Source organism: Muntiacus reevesi, chromosome 4, assembly GCF_963930625.1.
Source record: "Muntiacus reevesi chromosome 4, mMunRee1.1, whole genome shotgun sequence".
Classification (NCBI taxonomy): Eukaryota; Metazoa; Chordata; class Mammalia; order Artiodactyla; family Cervidae; genus Muntiacus; species Muntiacus reevesi.
This window is the reverse complement of record NC_089252.1, coordinates 116,714,506-116,741,369: the sequence shown is the minus strand read 5'-3', so window position 1 is coordinate 116,741,369 and position 26,864 is coordinate 116,714,506. Positions and strand designations below refer to the sequence as shown.

The 26,864-nt window shown below is 59.7% G+C and overlaps 1 protein-coding gene across 2 annotated transcripts; it reads right to left on the bottom strand.

Moving 5' to 3' along the window:
* Positions 1-836: 836 nt before the first annotated feature.
* On the bottom strand, positions 837-25,666 carry EFCC1 (EF-hand and coiled-coil domain containing 1). 2 transcript variants are annotated; one of them, XM_065935448.1, is made up of 6 exons: positions 24,979-25,666; positions 23,423-23,706; positions 5,984-6,141; positions 4,569-4,725; positions 3,272-3,455; positions 837-1,490 (listed from the first exon to the last, which is right to left on the bottom strand). In XM_065935448.1, exons 1-6 carry the CDS (start codon positions 25,657-25,659, stop codon positions 1,224-1,226), a joined length of 1,731 nt encoding a protein of 576 aa, XP_065791520.1. In that variant the 5' UTR covers positions 25,660-25,666; the 3' UTR covers positions 837-1,223. The 2 variants fall into 2 exon arrangements, with proteins under 2 accessions (XP_065791520.1, XP_065791521.1); XM_065935449.1 differs by having other exon boundaries at positions 3,272-3,437.
* Between the last annotated feature and the right edge of the window lie 1,198 nt (positions 25,667-26,864).

Sequence of the window (26,864 nt, the reverse complement as noted above, 5' to 3'; positions counted from 1 at the left end):
CCTCCCGTCGGCCACAGTTTAGCACTGATTCCACCTGCCCTGAGGTGCTTGCCAGCGTGTCTTTCTCTCCCATGAGGGTTTAAGGTTGATGAACCAGGCAGCTTGTCTTGCTCCTGCCTGTGACCCGTGGGGCCCGGTACCTACTGGGTGCTCAGGAAAGAGGGGCTCTGGGGTCTGTACTCATGGGGCGCTTTACGGCAGCCCACTTGGGCGCTCCCTGTTCCCTTGGATTAAATGCCTTTCCCGCCTCTCTGCCCATCTAAATCTAACCGCTCTTCTGGAGCTGGTTCAAGGCCACCTCCACCAGGAAGCCTGCTGTGATCACTGGCTCCTCCCTGGGAGTTCCCCCAGGCTGATGTCCAGCCATCAGCACTTCCGGGGGCAGCGGTGGTGTCCTCAGCGGAGTGTGGGGCATGAGGTTCCTGGAGCAGTCACGCTGTGTGGACGGAGGACCCTGCTGGGAAGGGGAGAGATCCTGGGAGCCCAGGGAAGGGATTCTGGCTGAAGCTGGTAGAAGAGCGGGCACCCCGACTCCAAGGGCAGGGGGCTGGCAGCAGGTACAGGCTGATCCAGCAACCGTCGGCCACATGGATGCTGGCAGCAGGAATGTAGGCCAGGAATGAGGAGCCCAGGGAAGGCAGGCTGCCGGGCTCTGAGCTTGGGCCAGGGTCCTCTCCCGGCTCCCGTCCCTGGGATGACTGCACTGCCCAGACTCTTGGTGGGTACTGCAGCCTGCAGGACCCATGTGATCCAAGATCACGTCCTGACAGACCACTGTCCCTGCGCCCAAGGAGGCACCTGGGAAATGACCATGAAAAAGAGCATTTTGACGTGTTCGCTCCTTTAATCCTCGCAACAGCTTATTTTATTCTCATTTTAACCAGTGAAAAAGCAGTGCTGAAAAAATGAGGACTCTGCCTGAAGCCACCAGCTGGGAGGTGGAGGAATCAGGTGGTCTGTGTTAATAGATGTTTGATCCTGAACCATCTTTGAATTCCTGGAGTAAATTCAACTAATCACCTTGTGTTTCTTTAAACACTGCCAGGTTTGGTTTGCTAATATGCTGACTAATATTTCTGCATCCATATTTAACTGTGACACTAGGTTATAATTTTCTTTTCTTACATGAGTTGTCGTCTGGTTTTGAGATCAAAGTTATATTAGCTTCATAAAATGAGTTAGAGACCCTTCCCTTCTTTTGGATGACTTTCCCTGTGCTCTTTCTATGTCTGGAAGTAGAGGTGACCCTGCCTACGTGGGGAGAGCTGAGAGTCAGTGCCTAACGCAGGTGGGCTCCAGCCCTGCGGGCCCCTCCCCAGCCCTGGGTATGCCAGCTCCCGTGAGCCCACCAGGTCGCGGAGCTTCTGCAGGAGTCCCAGCACGTCCTCCAGCTTCTCCTCCAGCAGGGACAGCCGCACCCTCTCTGTCTCCACCATCTGCAGCTCCTGCCGCAGGTCCTCGTTCTCGCCCACCTTCCGCTGCAGCTCTCCCTGCGGGGACACCAGGGGCTCAGCGGCCGCCCTGCCACCCTCGGCCCCGTGCACATAGCACCAGCCCCGGGCAGGGCCCACAGCCTGCCCTGACCCTCCCACGGGGTCATCTCGTCTGGCCCCTGGGCCTACAGACAGAACCGCCCTGTCTCCCCAGGGAGGGGACCGAGCCCCGGAGAAGCTGCGTGCCTGGCCCACGGCCACACGGTCAGTCAGGCTGATCGAGAACGTACGTGCTCCTTTTTATGGTGGAAGGACTCCGTCCTTCCTTCTCTTCTCAATCCACCTGCTTGTCCTTTCCAAATGTTTTTGGTTGCAAGCAGCAAGCTAGTCTGGCCAGTTTGAGCCGAGGAGGAATTTACTGCCAGGCTAGTGGGTTGCCCCCAGAATGGGTCGCTGGCTGGAAAATGTCAAGGGATGGGGGCATGGAGGATGAGGCAGGAGAAGCAGCCGGAGACTCCTGTCTAGGGGCTGCGGCTGAGAGCACTCTCCAGGCATTCCCCACCTCCCTCGAGACGGAAGCCCCAGGAGAGGGGCCCGGCTGGCCCGGCCTCGGTCACCAGCCCAGCCCTGGCCAGGTGGTGTGGACGCTGCTGCTCCCTGCAGAATATCAGGGGGAGAGGGTGGCGAGCTGCGGAACGCCACGTGGACACCTGCCTTCTAAAGCAGGGGTGGGGGAATGAGGCAGCCCCGCTCCTGACAGCGATGGAGACAAAGAGAAGCAGCTGGAGGTGTGGTGTCCCTGGGCAGGAGAGAGAGCTCGGGGCCTGTGGACTTGGCAATGTGGTCTGTGGGTCTCAGGGACTGAGCTCCCCAGACTCCTGCTTGAGATTTAACTAGAAAGGGGTGGGTGCTCTGCCGTTTGGAACTGCAACAGACCACAGATATGTTAAAAAATAAAGCACCCCCAAAAAGTCCTAAGAAAAACCCCACAGTACAGATTTAGAGTTTCAGGAATATCAATATAACACTCTTTTTATCAAAATCAGTTTGCAAAAGTGGCATTGTGTTGAGGGCTTAGTGAAATGAAAACTGACCGTAGCATTCCACATTTGACGACTGTGATGCCATGGAGTAGACAGGAAAAAATGCCCAATGGTCTTATTGAAATGCAGACACCGCTCTTGGTGTTGCCTGACACCACCCTCCTCTCTTCCACAGCCAGCTCTCCTTGGGGCAGGTGTCTCTCTTCCATTTCATCTGGCTTTGATGGAGCTGCCAATCACAGGACCCTGCCCGCCTACTACAGAGATTGGTCCAGGTATGGGCATGTGACTGAGGCCGACCATTGGCATTATTCCCTGAGATTTACTGTATGGGGCTATTATTGTTCCTCTGGGGGTTTCTAAGTAGGTTGATGGGAGCCTAGAGCTGCCTGGGGTCCTGCTTTCCCTCATCCTACCACATGTAGAAAGCCCCTTCATAGCAGGGGAAAGTGAGGCCAGCACCTATGAAAAAAACAGAGCAGAAAGATGGGGGCAATATAATCTGAGCCCCTGGATCCAGCTGTGCCTGAAGCTCATCTCAGCTATTCCTTTGAAACCATTCTCCCAGCCGCATATGGTAATAAATTCCTGGTTATTTTCCCTTGAGCTGATCTGAGATGGATCCTTTAATGTGCAGCCAAAGTATTCTTCATTAGATCTAAATCATCTCCTCTCAGAGCCTTGGTTTACCCATCTGTGAAGGGGGCCCAGGACTTGGCTGAGATGGCTCACAGTCCTTCCACTTGAAAGAGACTAGCCCTTGGTCTGGCTCCCAGCCTCCGGGGCTCCGCTGACCTCCTCCTCAGGCGTCCTGAGAGTCTTTGGATCACAGCCCTGGGACCCCAGCTGCTCCACCAGCATGGCGACGCAGGCCTCCAGCTCCCCCAGGGCGCGGGCGTGGTTGGCACCGCCCAAGTGGCTGAAGTGAGTCATGAGCTTCTTGGCCGTCCGGTCATCGCACCTGCAGCAGGGGAGAGTCCTGGCAGAGAGGGGGATGCTTTCCAAAGGCTGTTCCAGCCTGGGCGGGGGGTGCGTTATTACCGAGTCTGTCTCCCTTGAAAGCTGGGTGGGGCCATGGCACCCCCTGCCCACACCCTCCCCCGGTTCCCCGTGTCATCAGAGCAAAAGCCAGAGGCCTCGCCCAGTCTGCCGTTACCTCCCCGCCTCCTTCCCACTCACCTTCGCTTTCTGCTCCAACCACAGCAGCCTCCTCCAGGCCCCTCCCACGTGCCCCAGGGCCTTTGCACCTGCTGTCCCCTCTGCCCGAAAGGCCTTCCCCTCATTTCCTTCAGATCTCTGCTCAAACAGCCCCTTCTCAGCGGCCCCCCGGCATGTCCTGCCCCCTCCTCTTCCTCACGCTTGTCACCACTCAGGAGAACAGAGGCTCCTGGTTGGAGGCGGGGGGGGGGGGGAGCTGTCTGGGTTAGTGCTGTTTGCCAGGAGCCCTCAAACTTGCCTGGCATATCGTAGGTGCTTCATATACTTGTTGACTTAACGGGTTGGTCATAACAGTGACCCAAGAAAATCAGCAGAACTTTATAATAAAAGAGTCAGTGCTGCCCCTCCACCCCCGTGGAGTATCTGCTGGTATCGGGCCCCACGGGGGCATTTTATACCCTCGATGGCCAATCCTCACAAATCCTCCGCCAGGCAAGTGTTAGAGTCCCATCTTAGAGACAGGAAGACTGAGACTCAGAAGTCAGGTGACTTGACCGGGGTGGGGGGGCAGGCTTAGGCGTCAAGAGCAGTGGATTAGGAAAGGGTCTGACACGTGGGGGGTCGCACTCGAGCTTGGGGCAGGTCCGGGGACCATGGTCACTGGAGTGAGGATCAGGGGAATTAAGCCACCAGGAAGTGTGCCCTTGCTCAGCTCATTTCTCCCAGACACGTGCCCAGGGCTTCGCCTCGACTGATGGATCAGGGGGCCGAGCGTGAAACAGCAGGGAGGGGACCCAGCCTGGGTGTGAATCAGGTCAGCCTCCACGTTCCAGGCCCGTCACTGCATAGAGGGGCCGCCCTGTGCTCCCAGGAGGACCGTGGGGGCCCGGCCCTGGGTATGCCCCACCCTGGACGTCCTCGCCGGAGCACGTACCCCCTCCCGCAGCCGGAGAGAACAGCCAGCAGCGCCGTGACCTCGGCTGGCGGCCGCTGCGCCTCCTGCCACTTCTCGTGGTCGTCATCCTCGTCAGAGGCGGCCTGGCCCTCCACCGAGCGGAACAGCTGCTCGTCCACCCCTGGAGAAGCGTGGGCTGCGGACAGGGACAGAGGCGGGGTGGAGGCCCCTCTTTGGGGGCCGCCCGACTCCTCTCGGGAGCCCTCCCGCCTCCGCTCCGCCCAGGCTGGGGGGACATGTGAGCCCAACCCGGCAGTCAGAGCGCAGCCGCCCGGCCGCGTGACTGGGGCAGGCAGGCCTGGGGACCCCACGGGGGCCGGGGACGGTCGGGCCAAACCCTGACTCAGACTTCCAGGGAGGAGGGACGCCCCTGCTCCTCCCGCCGGGGCCTGGAGGGCGTGGGCCTGGCTGCTGGGGGTGAGGGGCGCGCCTTCTGCACAGTGAGCCTCGCAGAGGCTGGTGGGCGAGGCCAGGGGAGGGGGCTTTTAGGTGAGTCAGGTGAACCAGAAAGTTCCCTTGAACTAGAGCGGTTCAGGCCAAATGGACAATGTCCTGACCGGCACGGCACCCGGCCCCAGAGGACCGCACGCTCAGGGGTGGGCCCCGGGCATTTGTGTTTTATGAGGCTCCTGGGTGGTCCTGATGGACTGGCAGTTTGGGCACCCTGGCTCGGGTGTCCTGATTTTGGACACCCAGCTGGGTGGCTGCGGGGCCCTTCTGTTCTCAATAAAAAGTGTTCCAGACCCAGTAGAACCGGAATTGAGGTGACTGGTCAGTAATTTTTTGACCATGCTATGTTTCCAGTATTGACAGTTTGGTCTTCTTCCTGGGGATCTCCTGCTGCTGTGTGTATGTGTGTGTGTGGTCACTATAGTCACAGTTGTCCTGGCACCCAAGGCCGGGGCCGCGTAGGGCCTCTGAAGTTGTGTGAGAGGGCTGGCGCCTCACAGCCTGTCCACGCCTGCCTGCAGCCCAGCCGGGAGAGCCCTGGGGCACCGCTCAGACAGCTTCTCTCTCCTTTCCTTTGCTCCTGACGCTGCACACCCAGCAGACCCAGGTTCTTACCATGATGGGCCTCTTTGTGGCCTTCTCGAGGGGTCACCAGCCAGCCCTGCTCGCATACCTCTGATGACGGGGAGCTTACTTACCCACTCCGGCTCCGTGGGTGCCTGACCCGCCCCTGCACGGCATCGGCAGGAGACGCGTTTCCGCACGCTGAGCCAGAGCCTGCCCCCCGGAACCCACCCTCCCCCACAGGGTGTCTGCTCTCAGGCCTGCGGAGGGGGGCCCTGGGGGCTGGGGAAGCCCAGCCTCAGCAGGTAGAGAGTGGGGCTCTGTCTGCAGGCTGGATGGCGGCATCAGCGCAGACAGCACCCTGGGTGTGCAGGACAAACCTTGGTCCGGGAGTCTGCTCGCCGGACTGCTGTTGGACCCCCAGGCTCCCTCTGGAGCGGGGTCTGGGTCTCTGGTTCCACCATCGTCAGGTTCACTGCTCTTGGTGTCTGGCTCTGGGCTGGCTCGTGGTGAGCTTGGGAGCTGGGTGCCCTCTGACCTGTGGGAGGGGGAGGCACAGATGTTGAGAGGCGGGGGCTCCGCCAGTTTCCTGCGGGAGAGTGTGAGGTGTGGGCCCACCCTCCCCACTGCTAAGGCTAAGCTGCCTGTGACATGCCTGCCAAAGCCCGTGGTGGTCTCTGCGGCTGACCCCACTGGCCCCTACCTGATGGCCAGCACGGCAGAGTCAGCTTTCCATGGCAGACAGTCACCCAGCTTCCCTTGCAGCTGAGACATAGGTTTGTGATGTGATTTTAGCCAATGGGGCTAGAGGCAAAACCCTCTGAGGAGCCTCTGTGTCCAGAAGGGCGGGGGTCCTTGGTTCCCACCCCAGCACTGCCAGCAGGGACTGGCGGGGGAGCTGGGGGCCGCTTTTGCAGGCGGATCACTGGGGCCGACGCCTCCGAGGTCCTCCCAGCTCCGGTTGGATTCTCGCCCTGTGCCAGCGGGCAGAGGGGCAGGAAGCCATCGGGGTGGCCAGGGGCGCCAACCTTCTGTGTTCTAAGAGCCACTAACTCTGCCTGATGACTCCTGCATTCAGGTTCCTCCAGTACAAGCTGAGGATGGGGGGGTGCTCAGCGGCCATCAGTGTGAGACCCCCTGGATACGGATTCTTGGTTCAGAGAGAAGCTGGAGCTTAGGGCATATCATTTGAGGTCTAACTGGGGAGAGGACAGTCAGTCTCAACTCCAGAGGCTCAGATCACAGCCAGAAGAGAAGACACAGCAGTCTAGGCTACAGGATCGCTTTCTCACAAAGTCCGCTGACCAAGAATGGAACAGGCTTCCTTGGGAGGTGGTGAGCTTCCTGGCAGAGGAGGTGTGTAAACAGTAAGGGGCTTCAATGGGTAGAATTTTGAATAGCGTTGGAATGGGCTTCCCTGGTGGCTCAGAGGTAAAGAATCCACCTGCCCATGCAGGAGACACAGGGTCGATCCCTGGGTCGGGAAGATCCCCTGGAGGAGGGCATGGCAGCCCACTCCAGTACTCTTGCCTGGAGAATCCCACGGACAGAGGAGCCTGGCAGCTACAGTCCATGGGGTCGCAAAGAGTCGGACACGACTGAGCGACTAAACAACAACCACGGACAGCATCTAAGTCTTCCCACCGTGAGAAACTTGTTTCCCCTAAATTATTTAAGGGCTCCAACAAGCAAAATGAGATGGGGGGGACAGCCCATATGAACAGTTTCCTAGCAGAGGCTGGCCCACGTTCCCCACACCCCTCAGACACTGGGGTCTTCGAAGCTGGTTCCAAGGGCGACTTCCTGCGTCAACACCGCTACAGCTAAATCTCTCGGCATCCCTGCAAGGTGCCAGGCACTGCTCGGCGCTTTGAACATGTCCTCCCAAGACCCTGCCTGGATGGAGGCAGGGACCGTCCTGACCCCCGCTTCCCAGAGTGGCCGGCCCAAGCCGCACAGCTCAGAAACAAAGGAGCTGGGTTTACGCTCCGGCCCCGCCAGGCGCAGGGGACGCTTGCGCGGCGAGCTCGGCGGCCCAGCCCAGCTTCCGCCCTGGTTAGGGGACCGCAGGTCACCTGCAGCAGAGTCAGGAAGGGGGAGCCCGCGGGACCCGAGCTGGGAGAGAGAGCGCCACAGACGAGGACACGCTCTGCAACTTTCCAAGAGGTGAGACGCGGCTGCAGAGAGACATGGGGTGTTCCTCTTGTCCAGCAGCTGGCCCTCCCGGCCTGCACGGCCGGCCCCTCTCTGCGGGGTCTGTCTGCAGCCGCAGGCCCCTTCGCATGTCATGCGGGTGGGCTGAGCCATCGCCACCTTGGAACAGAGACAGCGAGCCTCCCAGCCCGTCCTCTGCCTTCCCCACTGACATCCCGCCAGCCACCCCGCTCCCTGGCTGAACACCTCCAGCCCTCGGTTTCCGGGAGGCGCCTGTCCTCCCCAGCGCCCTTTCCCCTGCTCATCCTCCGCGTCCTGACCCTAAACCCGAGGATCTTGTATCTCTTTCATGTGCACGCTCGCTCTGCGAGGGCTCAGCCAGCACCCCAGCTTCCAAACCTGCCTGCAGCCCTGGCCCCTCAGATCCTGTTTCTTCATGAGCCCGCCCCACGGCTGCTGCCTGGTCACCTCCTCCTGGAAGCCCCGTGCAATCCCCGAGACCTCCTTGTCTTCCTGCATCTGCTCCTCCCGCTCCCCGCGCCACCCAGGGAGGGGTGCCATCTTGGCCCCCCAAGCAGTGGCCATTGGCTTTGGCCACCTGGAGGTCATGCGAAGAGGCCAGCTCGGGGGGCAGGTCACAGCAAGGCTGTGGACTAGAGCCCGCCAGGCTCCTCTGTCTGTGGGGTTTTCCAGCAAGAATACTGGAGTGGGTTGCCATTTCCTTCTCCAGGTGATCTTCCTGACCCAGGGATCAAATCTCGTCTCCTGCATCTCCTGCATCGGCAGGCGGGTTCTTTACCGCTGAGCCGCCAGGGAAGCCCATGCATGTGTCAGGCTGACACAGATGGAATTGCTGACGTTTCCCACCTCGACCTGCGGGAGGGCACTCGTGAGTGGCTCAGTTAAGAGGACGCGTCTGTCTGTGTAGCATTCCTGGATGGACTGGCTGCAAACCCTCCCTGCAGTGGCTTGTGGAAAGCTCCGCTGGAACATTCTGGGCCTAGAAACTTGGTGGTTCTTGGCCCCAGGACTGGACAACTGGGCCCGTGGTTTAACGAGGGTTTCCCATAAGAATGAGATCCATGGGCTTGGTCCTGGGAGCGGACCTGGGCGCAGGCGGAGGTCACCTGTGGCCCCGACTTGCAGCTCTGGCTTCCTGGAAGGTGCCAGCCCCAAGGTCACCGAGAGGGGATCTGTGACCTGTGAGGGGTGTCTGCCTCTGCCCCACGCCCAGGCTGTCAGCACTTGCTGTCCTGGCCATTTTCTGGAAGACAGATCCGACCCCGTCCCTCTCTCCCTTCTAAATGGTTCAGCGGCTCCAACGGCCGAGAGAAGGGATGCTGGTATCCTTAACAGAGCATCTGTTGGGGGGCCTCCGAGGTCCAGCCTGGTCTCCGGCTCATGGCTGGTGGTGACCTCGGGGCATGGGACGGCCAGACTCACTGACCGTCCAGTCGGTTTTGCCCTCTGGATCCTTGATGAGCACGGCCGACACCTTACTGGTCTGTTCACCGGCTCCTGCTCTGTTCTCCCCCTTAGACATGCACATTTAATTCAAATCTAAGTCTAGTCCTTGCTGTTTACCTGTTTTATAGATGGCAGTGAGCGTGCTGAATGTTTTAATGGAAAAACTCATCTCCTCCTCCCAGTAGCCCCAAGAAAGAAAGACGCTCCTTCCTGCCATGTCACAGATGAGCGTCCTGAGGTGCAGAGCAGGAGGAGCGTGCCGAGACCCCGCGGCTCCCTCGGCCCGCGGGTGCAGCCCACCAGGCTGGCCCCCAGCGCCCCCTCCCCCTCTCGCCTCCCCGCCTGGATGCCCTGAGCTCCCGTGGTCTTCAGCGACTGTTGGTGTTTCCTGGAGGGACCCAGCACGGGAGGGAGCGGCCGGTCGAGGTTTGTCGAATGGATGAATGAATGAGTGCGTGGGTGAAGGACATCGTTGGCAGCAGGTCAGGTGATGGAAGGAGGGGAGGGTCAGGTGGGGACAGGCCCCCGCCCGGCAGGATTCCAGCTCCTCCCGTCCCTCTGTTCTTGGATTGTTCCAGAAAGACAGTGAGAAAGGGCATCGGCGTTGGAGCCACAGACCCCGGGGCCGCCCCGGGCCTGTGGATGTGGCTGAGCCCCTGCCCAGCCCACGGAGGGTTGGACCCTCCAGGCGAGAGGGTGAGCCGGACCTCCCCTAACCACAGGCATTTCGGGTCCCTGGCTGAACTGTTGGCTGAAACAGATTTCCTTTCATAGGAAACATTATCAACAAGAGCGAAAAGCCAGTATCTCTTGCCAAAGATAGGAAGTAACCAGGAAAACACAGAAAATGACAACAGAACCGCCAGCGCTAGCCAGGTCTTGTTTTCCGTCTGCCTCTGAACCAGGCTGTTGCTTCTTTGTTGAAAAGAGAGGTTGGCACTGCTACAGACAGGCGGAGAGGCACCAGATCCGGCCCGGGACCCGAGCCAACAGGACTGAAAAGGCCGGTGGGGGCCCTCCCTGGCCAGCGACCCCCACCCCTGCCCACGCGGGCCGCTCTCCCCGGGGAGACACGGAGGGGCTGGGGGGCGCTTCTGCAGAGAGGGCGTTCGCCCCATAGGGGTCACCGATCGCCTCCTGCTCAGGCCCTCCCGGGGGGCGGCGGGCCCTCACTGCCCGCTGCCCCCTGATGCCCTCATGCCTGGCAGACCCCGGTCCTCGTCCTGGGGTGTCCCCTCCAGTTGCGCACATCTGCACACCACCCGGAGCCCCCCCGACGTCTTCCTCCTGCCAGAGGCGGCGGCCACCTCTGGCCCCCGGCCCGGCCTCCGACACGGCCTGACAAGGGCCAGATGCTCCTGAGTTCTCCTTCCGGTCCTGGCAGCTCCCGGCTCCAGGCCTCCAGGGGACGGACCCTCCCTGGGTTCTGCGGTGCAGAGAGGGCTTCTGCAGAGCTGCCAAATCTGCTTTCTGCCCCAGCACCCTGGCGTGGCCGCGTGACCCTCCACGACTGCCCCTGCCCCCAGCCCCCAGCTCAATCCCCTGTTCATCCACCAGTAAACGCCGGTGGCCCTGAAAGGAAATATGGCGCTTCTGAACACAGGGGGGCCTGCCCCCACTCAGTATTCTGGGGGACCTTAGGCAGCACTCCCGTGAACAGGAGGGGTGTGTGTGTGTGTGTGTGTGTGTGTGAACCTGAATTATTTAGTCTAATGTGTACTAAAAACAACTAATGACCACATCAAACCATCTTAGTCCTGTGTTTCTGACCATGATACAACTTCTCTCTAAATGCTCAGTTGCTCAGTCGTGTTCAACTCTTGAGACCCCGTGGACTGTAGCCCGCCAGCCTCCTCTGTCCCTGGGATTCTCCAGGCAAGAATACTGGGGGGGGGGGGGGGGTTGGCATTTCCTTCTCCAGGGGATCTTCCCGACCCAGTTATTGAACTGGGTCTCCTGCATTGCAGGCAGATTCTTTACCACCCAAGCCACCAGGGGCTATCCCTTTAAATCCATTAAGTAAAAAGAGTGAGATGATTTAAGGAAAAATAGTAACTAGAGAATAATAATACAGGTTTGATGCAGAGATGGCAGAAACTGACACGGATCCTTGGAGAGTCTGAACTTTGGCAAGTGCCTGGAGAGCAGCACGTCGAGAGACCTGGGCACTGTCGGAGCCAGACCCTTGCCCTGTGCCTCAGCCACTCATCCTGTCCCCTCACAGCAGAGGGCCCCACCTCTGACTAACTGCCACCCTCTTTTTATAATGGCATGTTGGAAGATCCCAAAATGAGCTGAATAAGGGATAGACCCTGTTTTTACAAATACTTTGAAAAAACTTAGGGTGACGCTTTTGAACTGTGATGCTGGAGAAGTCTCTTGAGGGTCCCTTGCAATGACCCAACCAGTCCATCCTAAAGGAAATCAGTCCTGAATATTCACTGAAGGACTGATGCTGAAGCTGAAACTCCAGTACTTTGGCCACCTGATGTGAAGACCTGACTCATTAGAAAAGGCCCTGATGCTGGGAAAGATTGAAGGTGGGAGGAGGAGGGGACAACAGAGGATGAGATGGTTGGGTGGCATCACCAACTCAATGGAGATGAGTTTGAGTAAACTCCAGAAGCTGGTGATGGACAGGGAGGCCTGGCGTGCTGCAGTCCATGGAGTCACAAAGAGTCGGACGTGACTGAACTGAACTGATGCTTTGAGATTTAAAGGAGAGAGAAATTAATTTTACAGTACATATTTCAATATGTAAATACTCAGGTATAAATGAGTTTTAGGTGATTAAACCTATTTAATAATGGCTTAGTTTGAATTTCAGAGAGGTTAAGGTAATACTCAATTAAATGTTTGTGACACTTTTTGCCTGTATTTGACATCTTGATATAAGGCCTAGGGAAAGGTATTCAGATAGATGGATGGATGGACAGATGGACACAGAGACAGATAGATATGCAGACTTCCTGGGACACAGAGTCATGAATGCCCGTGGACTCAGGAGCTCTGTACCAGCTGGTTAAGCTTCACAAGTGTTGCTATCATCTGTTATAACAAGATAACAAAACACATCTGTGATGTGTTTATGAAATGATGAGCAACCCTTGGAAAATTCCAAACAAACCATAACCTTTCCTCAATTGACACGGCATTGCATTCTAAGACTCTGTGTATTAAAACTGTACAAAAAAAATTGTGTTTACATGTAGAGCAGAATTAGATGGTAATCTCAGATAGTCGCAGTGAAAAGCACTTTTCTTCGTGGAATGAACACCTAGCTGGGCGTTTGGAAGTCGTTTGGGGTACAAGGGAACCCTGGTGGGTGGTCCAGGACCTGCCCAAAAGCCTGTGTCCCTGGGAACCACCCACCCCCATCAAGTGCCAGGAACACCGCCCAGCTGGTCATTGAGACAAACAGGCCCTCCAAATGAACATCCAGGATGTCTCTGGTGGAGATACTTGTCCTCTAGGAATGACCCCCCAAGACCCCACACCCTAACTCCCGCAACCTGTGAATGTGGCGAGGTGTCACTCCCAGGATGTTGTTAACGTAATATGGGACAGCTGACCTTAAGCCTGGGTATTATCTCCACCTCATCACAGTTTTAAAACAGAGAACTGTCTTGGCTGGTGCAGAAGAGGAAGTCAGGGAGATGTGAAACGTGAAAAGGACTTGGGTCATTGCTGGCTGGAGGATGAACAGGGCCACGGGAGGTGGTACGTAGAGAGCGACCCTGCCGACAGCCAGCAAAGGATGTGGATTATAGTCGTACAACCATCACGACCTGAATTCAACTCCCCTTGGGTGAGCTTGGAAGCAGATTCTTCTCTTGAGTCCCAGGTCAGCAGCACCTTAATTTCAGCCTTTCGGGAGCCCAGGCAGAGAAACTAGGCAAGCCTGCCTGGACTTCTGGCCTGCAGAATGTGAGATCATAAACGAATGTTGTTTTGAGTGCCTAAGTTGGTGGTAATCTGTTATGGTTGCATGGAAACCAAATAAAACAAACCAAACAGGCACACCCATCTGTCTTGTTGGCACAATCTCAGTTATTCCATCAGGCACTAATTGGCCAAGCGCCTCCAGACAGGAGATCTGATTGGTCTAAGCTGATCATGGTGATTCCTTCTTTTTGCCAAAGGTTTGTTTAGGAATAAGCATATTCTGTGATCCTGGCCAGTGAAAGGAAGAAGATGTCTTCCAGGAGAATCTCTGGGAACAGAGGAGTTGGAGGAGGAAGTTATTTTTCTGTCTCTGGATGTGGCAGTGATGCCTGGGGCCGTGGCAGCCATCCTGTGACCATGAGGGGCCTTTGCTGATAGACCAAGATGACAAGCTGAGGAAGCCTCCCTTGGGCTCCTCACGCAGGGTCACCAATGTTACTGTGGTTTAAGCCGTTCTGAGCAGAGTCTTCTGCTACTTGCAGCCTATAGCACGACCAGTGATGACCGGAGCACTGCTTGGGGCTACACGAGGCTGTGTACGTGGAGCTGTCAGCGCGCTGCCTGGGGCCACAAGTGCAGCAAAGGGGGCTGCGCTCCCCTCCCGCCTCCTGCCTCCTGCGTGAGTCAGGGCTCAACAGAGACGGCAGGCCAGCACGGGAGCATGTCTCTGTTCACGTCTGTGCCTGCAGAGCTGTCGCAAGAGCTTTACCACCAGGAAGTGGCCCCTGTGATTGGGGGACCAGCCCAGCAAGTCTGAAAGCCAGAGGAGGGGCTCGGAGGCGTCTGGAGCCCTGGATGCAGTGGAACCCCCTTGTTTCAGGGAAGCCCTCAGCCTCGCTTAAAGGCCTCTCGAGTGATTAAGTCGGCTTCACCCAGATTATCCAGCATCATCGGCCTCACTTAGTCCAGTGCAACTGGTTATGAACTTGAGTTACATCCGCAAAACACCCACGGCAGCCGTGGGTTAGCGCTTGAATGACCTGGGCTGTAACCAAATGGCTCAGCAAGGCGATCTAGTCGGAGACCATCAGACACCCCAGGATTCAGCTTCTTCTGAGCTGGATGGAAAACGTCACCGAGTTTACTTCCCTCGCTGTGTTCGGGCCCCTGACACCCAGCGGCCCCTAAGCTTCAGGAAGCTCCTGGGCAGAGTGGACACGCGGGGCCTGGCCAGGAGCGGGGGCGCCAGGCAGCCGGCAGCCCAGAGGCTCGCAGGCCGGCTGCCTTTCCTGAGCGAAGGCTCACAGGAAACAAACTCGCGAGTGCAAACAAGAGAACAACAGTAGGAAGACGGGCTCAGTGGGGGGCCTGGGAGGAAGAGCTGAAAATAAACCCGTGGAGTGGAGTGTGCAGATGCTGCTCGGGGCCGGGGCACCCTTCCTGACTGTTCCTCGTTTCTGCTCCCCAGCTGAACGCGGGGCGCTGCGTTTACTGGGGGCCAGGTGCAGGGGGTGCCCGAGCAAGCCCCCTCCAGCGCGGGCTGTTCATTCTGCTCTGTAATGCATCCGACAGATGCCGTGTGGCGGCCACCGTGTATGCTGGAATCAGCGCATGTAGTGAGCGGCCCCAGTGCGGGAGCCTGTCTTCCTCGGGCCACCGGGAGCCGGTGAAGTCACGGCAGAAACAAATGAAAGCTGGGAAGGCCAGGGGCTATGAGAGCTGACGGAGCAGAGGCCAGGGCCTCTGAAGACGTCACGGGATGTAGCTCAGATGGCTGGATGGATGTGAATTCGGCAGGAGTCCCCCAGCGTGGTCAGGGCGCCTGAAGTAGACAGGGAGAGCTTTGGGGTGTGAGGAGCAGAGAGGCTGGCGCAGCTGGAGGTGTGCACGTGGGCAGAGTGGAGGACACTGGGGCCGGAGGCGGACCCCCCCTCCCAGAACCACCGTCACGGCCAAAGGCAACGGGCTGGTCTGGCAGCCAGGCCACCCGGGTCCTGGGAGGCTGCCCCTGGCCTGGGGGACCAGCCACGGTCTGCTTGTCCCCCATCTGCGTGCCCGAGGCCCCCTGCCTGGCCTGGAACTGGAAAGCAGGGTTCCCGAACGTGGGGTCACAGAGCATCCCCAGCATAACCCCAGAGGCCCAGAGCTGAGGCTGTTCCCGAGCTCCACCCCGAAGGAAGCAGGAGGAGGGCCCGGGACTCCTGGGCCTGAGGACCGAGTCCCACCTGGGCTGTGCCCTGACTGCCTGGGCGACCTGGGCCAGGTTGCCACCCCTTTCTGAAGGACACATTCACTGCGCAGATTGTTCAGTTGCTGAGTGTGTCCAACTCTGTGACCCCACGGGCCGCAGCACGCCAGGCCTCCCTGTCCATCACCAACTCCCGGAGCTTGCTCAAACTCATGTCCATCGAGTCGGTGATGCCATCCGGCCATCTCATCCTCTGTCATCCCCTTCTCCTCCTGCCCCCAATCCCTCCCAGCATCAGAGTCTTTTCCAATGAGTCAGTTCTTCACATCAGGTGGCCAAATTATGAGTTTCAGCTTCAGCATCAGTCCTTCCAATGACTATTCAGGACTGATCTCCTTTAAGACGGACTGGTTGGATCTCCTTGCAGTCCAAGGGACTCAAGAGTCTTCTCCAACACCACAGCTCAAAAGCATCAGTTCTTCGGCACTTAAGCTTTCCTTATGGTTCAGCTCTCACATCTGTACATGACTACTGCATGCATTAGCTTTAATCAAGACCCTTCTCCTGGCAGGAGCCCCCACCCAGACCCCAGGCTGTCAGTGGGAAGTGTGGGCCCAGGCTGTGCCCTGAGGAAGTCCAGCCAGGGACACGCGCTTGCCTGGGGGTGGACGTCTCTGCGGACACTGTCCATCAGACAGCTCAGTGGCCGGCTCCTCCTCCCCGCGGTCTCCGCTCGTCCCCGGCTCCCGGCCCGTGGGCCCTGCCTTGGCTGATGCTCTCTCTTGGCTGTGCGCGTGTGGTTTTGGGGGCAGGCCTTGCTTTTCTGGGTAGAAGAGGACAGATGTCCGCCTGCTTTTTGCCTTTAATAGTGTGGTGAAGGCTGCATGTATGAGGGACATTGCTGAAGATGCGTCACATGACCACAGCTTTGACCAGATGGAAGTTTGTTGGCAAAGTAATGTCTCTGCTTTTTAATATGCTGTCTAGGTTGGTCATTGTTTTTCTTCCAAAGAGCGAGTGTCTTTTGATTTCATGGCTCCAGTCACCATCTGCAGTGATTTTGGAGCCCAAGAAAATAAAGTCTTTCATTGTTTCCACTGTTTCCCCATCTACATGAAGTGATGGGACCAGATGCCATGATCTTAGTTTTCTGAATGTTGAGTTTTAAGCCAACTTTTTCACTCTCCTCTTTCACTTTCATCAAGGGGTTCTTTAGTTCTTCATTTTCTGCCATAATGGTGGTGTCATCTGCATATCTGAGGTTGTTGATATTTCTCCTGGCAATCTTGATTCCAGCTTGTGCTTCATCCCGCCCAGCGTTTCTCATGATGTGCTCTGCATAGAAGTTAAATAAGCAGTCCAATAACCCCCAACTTGGGGCTTCCGTGGTGGCTCAGACTGTAAAGAATCTGCTTGCAATGCAGAGACCTGGCTTCAATCCCTGGGTCAGGACGATCCCCGGGAGGAGGAAATGGCAACCCACTGGAGAACCCACAGGTTCCTGCCTGGAGAATCCAACGGACAGAGGAGCCTGGCGGGCTACAGTCCACGGGGTCACAGAGAGTCGGACTAGAGTGAGCAACTCCCCCTTCACGCTTTGACTTAACCGCCCACTGAGGGCTTCTCCTGCTCCAGCAGGCCCCCTGGAGTCGGGAGGAGCCGCAGTCTCATGACCACCCCTCCTCAGCCTCTGCCCAGAGGGACCGTTTGCTGAGCTTGCTCCTGGGGTCTGTGACTGTGAACGTGTGTGAGTCCCGAGGCACGGCGTGCACCCCCCTGGCCCCCGAGGTCCGGGCTCAGCATCAGGCCCGTGTTGCCCTGACACCCACGGGTCATCGGCGCGCTCTGCTGACACTGGGGTGACACCCGCTCCCTGCCCCAGCGGGTGGACGTGAAGACTCACTCTGGGTGACCCCTTGCTGGCTCCTCCACCCCGAGGAAGGGTCCCCTCGTCCACGCTTCTGCTGCCTCCCGCCCTACTGTCTGTCTTATCCTGCAGATCCTAAGGCTCTGCCCTTGAGGAAGCGTTTTAGGACAGAGAGGCTCCGCCCAGCTCCGGGTGAGGCCTCGGGGTGCGGGCTGGTGACCTGTCTCTTCTCGGGCACCGCACCCAGAAACAGCGCCCTCACTGGCCTCCTCGCCCTGCGTCTTCCTGTCTGCCCATCTCTCTCCACAGCCTGAGCGGCCGCCGGGAAGCTCAGGGCAGCCACTGCCCTCCTGGTGTGTCTGTCTCGCTCGCTCTCTGGGGCGGAGGCCTCGCGCCTCAGCCCCGCTCAGGGCCTTTCGCCATCCCCAGCTGCGCTCCCAGCACCCTCTCTGCCGCCTCTCACCTCCCACCCGCCCGCCCGCCACAGCCCGTCTCCCTGCTCCCTCGAGGCACCAGGCCTTCGTTTGGACTCACAGCCACCTGCATCTGCCGTGCCTGAGAAAACTGCCATTCATCCTTCAGCAACCAGCTCAAGTGGCGGCTTTCCCCCCAGAGACGCCCCGTCACGCATGCCTCCACACTCTGCAACTCCGGCAGGCCCCGACGCTCAGCTTGGGGTGGTCCCCGCGCACTGCGGGCTCTCGGGGGCCAGACTCCAGTTCATACCAACAACACTGGCCCCTGTCACCATTCCTGTTTATGGGGGATGCTGTGAGCAGGGATAGACGTTATAGTCATCTCCAGCTTTATCAGGGAGCTTCTCGGTGCTAAGCAGCATTCTAGGTGCTTCGTACGTATTGTGACTTTATCTTCAACTTCCCTGTGAAGTGGGTGTCAGAATAGTTACTGTTCTTGCCCCGTTTTACCGATGAGGATGCGGAGGCTCGCAGCGGCAAGAATGATGTACACAGCTCAGCACCCCCAGCCTGCACCGCCCTGCCCCCACCTCACTGATCACCCACACCCAGCCGGGGGCGCAGGGTCCCCCCACTTCACAGTGAGGAAAGGGAGGCTCACAGAGGGTAGAGACCAGCTCAACAGCCCGGGTAAGCGTCTGGGAAAGCTGGGATTCAGGCCTAGGCTGGGCTGGGCCTCCCAAGCCTGCCCCCGCCCCCGGCCCCAAACCGGGTGGTCCGGTGGGGCAGGCGCCCGGCCAGCACTGTCCCTTTGTGAGCTGGGGTATTGTCCCCGGGAGAGGCCTTGGTTCCCACGAGCGGCCACCCGCACGCTGCTTTCTCAGGATACTGGGAGCTGCATCCCCCCTCTGCCCCAGATGGAGCCCCCGCCCCGCCGCCCGCCCCCCACCCGTCTGCCTCCCTCCTGACCCCCTGACGTTGCCCCTCACCCCATGCCTGGCCTCTCTGGTGGGGGCGGGAGAAGGGGGGCCCGCAAAGCCCGCATCTTTGTGGAGGGCAGCTCAGTGGGCGGCCCCCTGCCTCCCTCCGTCCCCGCCCCCACCGGGTCTTAGCATCCCGGCAAACACAACAAAGCCTCGGAGGCCCTTTCTTCAGCTCCACTGAGCTGGCTTCTCTGTCTCCCTTCTGAAGGCAGAGCCCGCCCCTGCCCAGCAGGCGGCCCGGCCAGGTGTCTTAAAGGGCCAGCTTCTCCTCGGCAGCATGGGGTGGGGGCGGCGGGGCAGACAGGTGGCTGAGACTCGAAGCTTTGAGAGAATCCGTGGTCACCGAGAGCCGGGCGGCTCCGCTGGAGGCAGGGTCATGCCCTGGGACAGCTAGGCGCCCGCCGGGCGCTGGATGCCCATGTCCTTGCTGCTGAGACGTTCCCAAGGCTGCTTCCGTCCACACGCCCGTTGGTCCTGTCACTTGCTCATTCACCGTTTTCCTTGGGGCCCTGGGCTGGGTGCTGGGCCTAAGAACCGCAAGCTGTCCTGCTTCCTCGCAGCGTTCACAGGCTGGGCCTGGAGACCGGTAAGAAGCCCATCCTTATTGGGCTGATTGGCCCACCCTCCCTGCAGCTTCTGAGGCACAGGACAGGCAGGTTGGTGAGGGTGCAGACAGCCCCCAAACACCCCGAAGCGCTCGGTGGCCTGGGAGAGCTGACTTTGGGGTGTGTATTGTTCAACATTTCTGGGACATGCACTTCTGTGATTCTCCTGCGAGGGGCTCAGACCGAGTTCCACAGGGGTCACTGTGGGTATGTGTACGTTCGGAGGGTCAGTCACTAAAGTTTGGCCAGTCAGAGCATCACGTGATCCTGACTCCTGGTGGGTTCAGGGATGAATGTGCTTCCAAGTTGGCCCACCGAGGCCGAGCCTGGCACTCCAGCAGGCTAGCTCAGATGAGATGATCTTTCTACTGGGCTTGGAGTTGTGTAGATTTCAGTGCTCCAGAGGCTGCCAGGGGAGGGACCTTCCCTGGGAGTGAAGCCCAGAGCTTCTGTAAGCTGGTGACATTGTTTGAGTACCCGGATCCAGCCATGTCTGAAGCTGGCCTCGCCTAAACTTTAGTAAAAACCAGCTTCTTTTTTAAGCGAGTCAGACTTTCTGGCACTCATTAAGAGAGCTGGCTGATGGAAAGAGACAACAGAGGAGGGAAAGCTGGAGTGTTTGGGTGTAGCTTGGTAGAAGTGTTTGGAGGGCTAGGTGACATCGTATAAATCGTGGTGTTAAATATTCCGAGTGAGACTGCATCACTGCATCGTAATCCGCGTCTTCCCCTCGGGATCCTCAGTCGTGCCTGCTCTGATCATACGCGTGCCGGGAGGAGGAACTGTCTTGCGGGATTCAGAGAAGCCGAGTCTGCTGTCTGGGACGAGGTGGTGTGAGGCTGAGGAGGCCAGCTGTGGGCAGGGGGAGCCCAGAGGTGGATGGGGCCGTGATGGGCCCAGCAGTCCTCTGCAGGCCGGCTGGCTGGGGGAGCTCCAGGAGGCTGTGGACTGCGTTGATGTGCAGAATACTCCTATGAGATCCAGGAGCCTCACGGCTCTGCAAGCAGCGGTCGCTCCCCTGGGCCCCCCTGCACAAAGCGCGCGCGTGTCCCTGCAGGCAAGTTCATGGCCTGCTCTGCTCGGGCCCAGGGACCCTCAGAGGGCAGTGGGCTGTGTCTGTTCTGTGTGCCCGAGGTATCCGCACCAGGCTTTGTCCGTGGAAGGTGGTTAGGAAATGTGGGGTGAACACGTGAGTGTCTCCAATGGCTTAAATATCTCCTGTCTGTTCTCCTAGGTTCACAATCAAGACGGTGGATGGAGGTGTTATGGGAAGCGCCCTTTCTACCTTCAAACACACAGAAGTGCTGGGGAAAACCTTACCATTTAGGAGAATGCAGAGCCAAGGTCACAGATTAGAAGGGAAGATGCCCGGCTTGAGTGGGGAGCGGGAGGTGGAGCGGAAACGCTCCCGAGGGGTCAGGACTGGGGTCTGAGGCCCAGGTGGCTCAGGGGCAGGGGACCTGGTTGCTGCGTGAAGACAAGGAGGCCCCTGCAGGAGGGGGCACCCCGGGTCCGCCTTATCCCACCCGCTGCTTCGGGATGCTGCCTGAGGTGTGGGGCCGCTTCTCACCAGCTGTGTAGTCAGAAACGCATCTAGAAAGCAGCCCAGATTCAGGCCCTGGTCGGGGTAGAGCGAGAACACCCCCCGTGGTTGGGCGGCCCTCCAGGGTCCTGACTTCTGTCAAAGTTGGGCTCAGGGTGGCCATCCCCGTCATGACGGGAGAACTGGATGGGCTGGGTTTACAGCAACGCCAGAGAGATGAGAGAGAGAGAGAGAGAGAGAGAGAGAGAGAGAGAGAGAGAGAGAGAGAGAGAGAGAGAGAGAGAGATGGGGCAAGGCCTGGGGAGGGAGGAGAAGGCCAGCTTTGAGAAAGAACTCACAGCAGGTCCTCCTGAGCAGCAAGTGGCTGAGAGGGCACCTGAGGAGGGGCTCCGCCGGGGAAGGGGTCTGGTCTGGAGTCGGGAAGCTCAGCTGCGTCCTGGGTCCCTCGAGCTTGGTTTTGTGACCAGTGTTCTTGGCTGTTCTGTCCCCTTCCCCTTCCTTGCTTCAAGGACAGAGAGTGTTGGGGGCAAGTCAGCCTGCAAACCTGCAAGCTCTGACTACAGAAAACAGACAGAGGTCTGCTCCCGGGGCTGGGCCAGGACATAAGTGACAGCCGTCACTGAGCACCGCAGGACGGCCACTGTCTGGCCCTGGTTCCCTCGCTCCCTGGGCATAGCCTTTGGAGCCTCTGCAGCATCTGGTCCCCTGTCCCTTCCTAAGTTGGTGGTTTCGTGGCTAAGTCGTGTCCAACTCTTGCAATCCCATAGACTGTAGCCCACCAGGCTTCCCTGTCCACGGGTTTCTCCAGGCAAGAATACTGGAGTGGGTTGCCATTTCCTTCTCCAGAGGATCTTCCCAACCCAGGGATCGAAGGAGGAGCCCCAGTTTTGTTTGGGATATCAGCATCACCCGACTCTCTTGCAGGTAGAGGCAGCCACGTGATGCAGTTCTGGCCAAGTCGAAGGAGGTTCAAGTTCCAGAGGGAGAAGCAGGGGTGGGGGCCTCTCCCTGAATCAAGGCAAAGCTCACTAGCAGAAAATCCCTCTTGCTCTGAATGTCCCTGGTCCATCTTATGCCTGGATAGCAGACGTGAGGTCTGGAACTGCAGCAGCCATCTTGTAACCATGAGCCAACAACAGAGAAGGTGAAGTGGAAAGAAAGAAACAACACAGGCCGTGGGGCCAGACAGACCTTCCTTTTGCACTTTCTGGCTATATGGCCCTGGTATGTCACTTAACTTCTCGGAGTCTCACTTCCCACAGTCTCTAAGATGGGGCAGAACTTCTCCATTGCACAGTCTTGAGATGATTAAATTATGCATTGGCTGCGGATCCAAGTTTTGTCCTGTAAAGAGCTACATGAATGTTTGGAGTTACTTTTACAATCATGCTGTAAAGGACAGTTACTTTAGGGCAAAAGGAAGAAGAGACCCTTTATTTCTCTTCTTGGAGAAAGATCCAAGGCTGGACACGGGCCTTAAGCCAGTGGGCCCTGCTCCCCAGCCGATCAGCTCTGCAAACAGGAAGTGACTGTCCAAACATTTGGAGCTGCAGGAGGCTAGCTCAGAGTGGGCCGCTTCCCTCCAGCATTGTCCCCACGGAGAGCACCTCGGAACTCAAGGACACAGTCTGCCCGGTGAGGAAGTAGGTTCAAAGCCACCCCTTCTGGCTGCCCCGCCCGCCAGTCTGGGCCAGACCAGCTTCCTTTCTGGCTGGAGGCGGGCAACAGCCCCTCCCTGTCACAGCTGTATCACAACAGAGCGACTTTTTTTGCAAGTCTGTTCCTGTGACCCCCCCGGCCAGAACCTTTCCATGGCTTCACGCTGTCCCGAGGGAAGGCTGACGTCCTCACCGTGACCTTGGTTGGCCCGGTCCCTGCCTGCCTCTCCTGCCCTCTGCCTCCAGCCACTCTTAGTTTCTGGCCGGGGCCCAGGTCCCTCCTGCCCGGCGCTCTGCCTACACTGCTTCCGTTTTCTGGAGCACCCTCCCCTCGCCCCCTCCCTGGGCCATCTCGCCGGGTAACAGCCCGCCCCCAGCACCCTCCTCCTGTGGCCGGATCTCAGAAGGTCGCCTTCACAGTGATCCCCATGCAGCCTCCCACGCTGCTGCAGAGGGCCAGCGCTCAGCACGTGTGGAAGGCACGCCCGGCGCCTTGGTATTTGAAACTGTGGGAGCTCTGTTCTCTGAGCACCTAGATGAGCCAGGCAGGCCTCACGGCATCTTCACAGCCACTCGGGTAGGCAGGGACCGCAGTCTCCATTCCACCCAAGAGGAAACGGACTCGGAGGGGACCAGTGACTTTCCCAAGGTGTCACATCAGAGGTCCTGCCGGGATTTGAACCTTGGTCCCAAGCCCAGCGTCCTGCCCTGGTGGAGCGAGCACAAGGGGTCCGTGCCTATCTGTTTCCTCACCTGGAGAAGGCGGACATCATGGTACCTGCCTCCCAGGGCTGGTGGCTGGGAAGACTCAGTGAGTTAAGTCACCTGAGTGCTCAGAGGTTGGCCCATCTTAGGTGCTCAGGAACTCTTAGCTGTTACCATCATTAGTATTGCGCTGATCAGTCAAAAACAGGCCCATGGATGGATGGATGGATGGATGGATGAGTGGATCCATGAACACGTGAACAACAGGGAAGCATGAGAACGAGTGGGGAGGAGGAAAGCGCCGGAGAACGGGAGGGGATCCCCGACCCCATGCCCCGTCCTACTCACCTGTAGCGCCGCAGCTCGCCCTCCAGCCGCCGCAGCCCGCGCTGCAGGCCGGGCACCTGGCGCGCCAGCGCCTCGAGCTCGCGGACGCGCCCCAGGCTGCGGAGCACCGCCTCCCGGGCCTTCTCCGCGCGCCGCCGCACCTCGGCCTGGCCCCGGCGCAGCCGACCTGCGTCGGCCTCGGCCGCCGCCAGCGCGCCCCGCGCCTGCCGCAGCTCCCGCGCCGCCGCCTCGGGCTCGCCGCGCGCCGCCTCCTGGGCGCCCGCCTGGCTCTTCCAGAGGCCGACCTGCCGGGACAGGGCGGCAGGGCGGGCGGTGAGCTCCTCGCGCGGGACCCCGACCCGGCCCAGAGCGCGCGAGCAAACCCTCTGTGTGAGCTCGGTTAGCCCTCACCCTAACTCTGCTAAGATGGGAGCTCGCATCGCCCCGTGGTAATGGGTGCCCCCGGGTAATGGATGCCCCGTGGTAATGGGTGCCCCAGATAATGGATGCGGGCCACCGAGGCCCAAAGCTCGGGCTCTGTTCTTTGCGCGGTTCCAGGGAGTCCCCAGACTCTTCTCCACCCACCTCCCCCCCTTGGGGCGCCCCGCCTCCATCCCACAGAGGTGGTCCTCTCTGCATGGTCTCAGGTGCATCTTCCGGCCCTCCCCACCCCTAGCTGCCAGGCAGCGGCTCCTTAAGGGTGGGGTTTTCTTCCGCTGTGTTTATTGCTGTGTCTTTAGGCGACTAAAATAGGCCTGGCACACAGCAGGTGTTCAGTAAAGGCTTAAAGAACCAATGATCCTGGACGAGCTTACTCCACATAAAAAGAGTACCTCCCCGCCCCACGCTTCGCTTCTGGGATGCCCATCGGCGCGCCCTTGCCTTGGCCACTAAAATCTGCGCCTCGACCCCTGTGCGCTCCAGGCCTCTCCCTACCCCTCGGGGCTGTGCCTGGGCCGCGTGGGGAGCAGGCAGCTCCCTCGGAGGCTGTTCTGGGCCGCGTCTGATCCCGTGCCTCTGTCGTCCCCTTTGGCACAAGGCTGGTGCTCACAAGGCTGACTGAATTGCAGATGCCTGCCCTGGGTCCGCGTCTCTGTCGGCGCCTGGCCCCCGCAGCGCTGGGTGGCTGTGCCTGCCCGATTGACAGTGTGACGCTATTTAGCACCGGGGACGCGAGGCCTGGCCCCGAGGCAGGCCCTGCAATGTCTGCTGAGTTGCCCGTAGACCCGGTTAGGCAGGGAGCGCCTTAAGGGCGGGACAGAGTCTTCCTCACACCTTATGTCCTAGGCCTGCGGGAAGCCTCTGGAGGCCTTTGTGAGACCGTCCGGGTTTCCTGGAAGGGTCCGGGTCTGGATCAGAGGGCAAGAGGAGACGCGGTGCGGTGAGGATGGTTTCCTCAGTGGGACTGGGGTTTGGGGGTGGAATGGGGTTGGAGCGGCTGGGAGGCAAGCTCAGGCCAGGCGGGCTGCCCCTTCCTCGTCCCCTCCTGCCCAGGAGGGGCTCTCGGCCCGCCGCGGTCGCCGGCCCTCCAGCCCGGTCCTTACCCGCCACCCCTTCCGCCCCGGCCGCGGGCGCACCTGCAGCGCCAGGCAGCGCGCGTCACTGCTCTGCAGCGCCGCCCGCAGGTCCTCCACCAGCTCGCGCAGGTTGCTGTTTTCCTCCTCCAGCCGCGCCAGGCGCTCGCCGTCCGGGCCGCCGTCGGGGCTGGCCGGCCGGGCAGCTCGGCGGCGGCGGCGGCGCGGGCGGCGCAGGCGGATCTGCGTCTCGATGTGCTCGCTCAGAGCGCCGCGGGGCAGACGGGGCCCGGCGCGGGTGCCGAAGTAGCCGCAGAGGCGCGCGTGGAACTGGCGGAAGGTGAGCTCGGGCGGCTCCGCGCGCAGCGCCAGGCGCGCCTCCTCCTCGGCATCCTCGTCCCCGTCGGCGTCCTCCTCAGCGACCGCGTCCCCGGCGATCACGTCCCCAGAGTTCGTGTCTCCGGCGGCCGTATCCCCGGAGGCCTCCCCGGGGGCGGCTGCCCCCTCGACGCCCAGCCCCAGCACCGCGCAGAGCGCGCGGAAGTCGGCGCGGGGCAAGCGGCCGGCCCCCCGGCAGTCCAGGTGGTGGAAGACCTCCTGCAGATACTGGTCCAGGCCGGTGGCCAGCACCACGATCTCGTTCTCCACGCCGCGGTCCAGCCCGTAGTGGTGCGCCAGGGCGCTCAGGAGCCACTGCGTGCGCCGCGCGGGCCGCCGGTACGGGTCACTCGCCGCGCCTTCCATGCCGGCTTCCGCGCCCGGGCCGCTGGGCTCCAGAGCGGCGGAGCGCCCCTCCTCCGGTCCCTCCGCCCACCACTTCCAGGGGCGGCCCGGCTTTCCCGAAAGGAGGGGCTTAGCGGAGCCGGCGGCGTCTAGCGGCGGCGCTGTGTTCACCCGGGTGGGCTTGGCGGGGGCTGGGGAAGGGGACCCAGCGGCCCCGAGGTCTCCGTAGGGCTGCCACGGCCTGGCCTCTCTCCCGATCTCGGGGCGTTCCTGGCGCCTCCTCTTTTCTTCCCACTCCGGGGTCTGTCCTCTTTCAACTCCCTCCTCGTGCAGAGCGTGCCCCAGGTGGGGGTGGGCGTGGGTGCAGGATGGAAGCTGGGGGGGCACTGGAGGGTGGCAGCCGGGTTCTCTTGCTGGGGGCGTGTCCCCATGCCCACGCGCCCCTCCACCCTTCTAGCTGGAAATCCAGGGGAGCCCGGCGAGCTCGCCTGGACCAGCATGCCCCCGTAGGTGCGGGGAGGCCCCTCCCCTTCAAGTCAGCTGCTGGGTCCCCAAACCGACTTCTAGCTCCACCAGGGCGGGGGCTCGGCCCTCCGTTGGTAATGAGCCGGGAAAACCGACCTGGAGAATGAGGGGATGCCTTAAGGTGGTCCCGGTGGATAGAAACCCATTTGAACCAGAGCCTCGCTCTCTAAGCTCTGGGTGTGTTGGGGCCGGGGCGCGGTAGGAAAGCTGAGGTCTTTCTTCCCAGCCCTTTGTGACGAAGAATGGTGAGATGGTCCTGTAACCAGAACCGTTGACTAATGAGCTGGGGGGTTACCCAACCAGGTAGCTGTCTGGCCAGACATTTTCTCTGATGCATTAGAACACCTTTCTGGAAGATAAAAGCAGCCTCCCAGGTAAAGTAAGGCTGCTTTTCCTTTTTTCTTTTCTTTTCTTTTTTTGCTTAGGCGAGGTGTAGACATATCCTAGTCTGATAGTGGGAACTGTCTTCCAGCCTAAAGGGAGCAAGAAGCAGATTTCTTCAGCTGTCTGTGGCTAAGATGGGCAGCATCTGGCCTCATGTACAGCTCTAGCAATTCAGACGTCAAATCCTGGAGTTTGGAAAAGCACCGGCATTCTGTCTCCTCTGGTGCAGTACCCCAGGGTGAGCGCTTTGTCAGTTTGGCAAATTTCTACTCGTCCTTGGAGACTCTGCCCACTGCGTGTCTCTGCCAGGAAGAGGT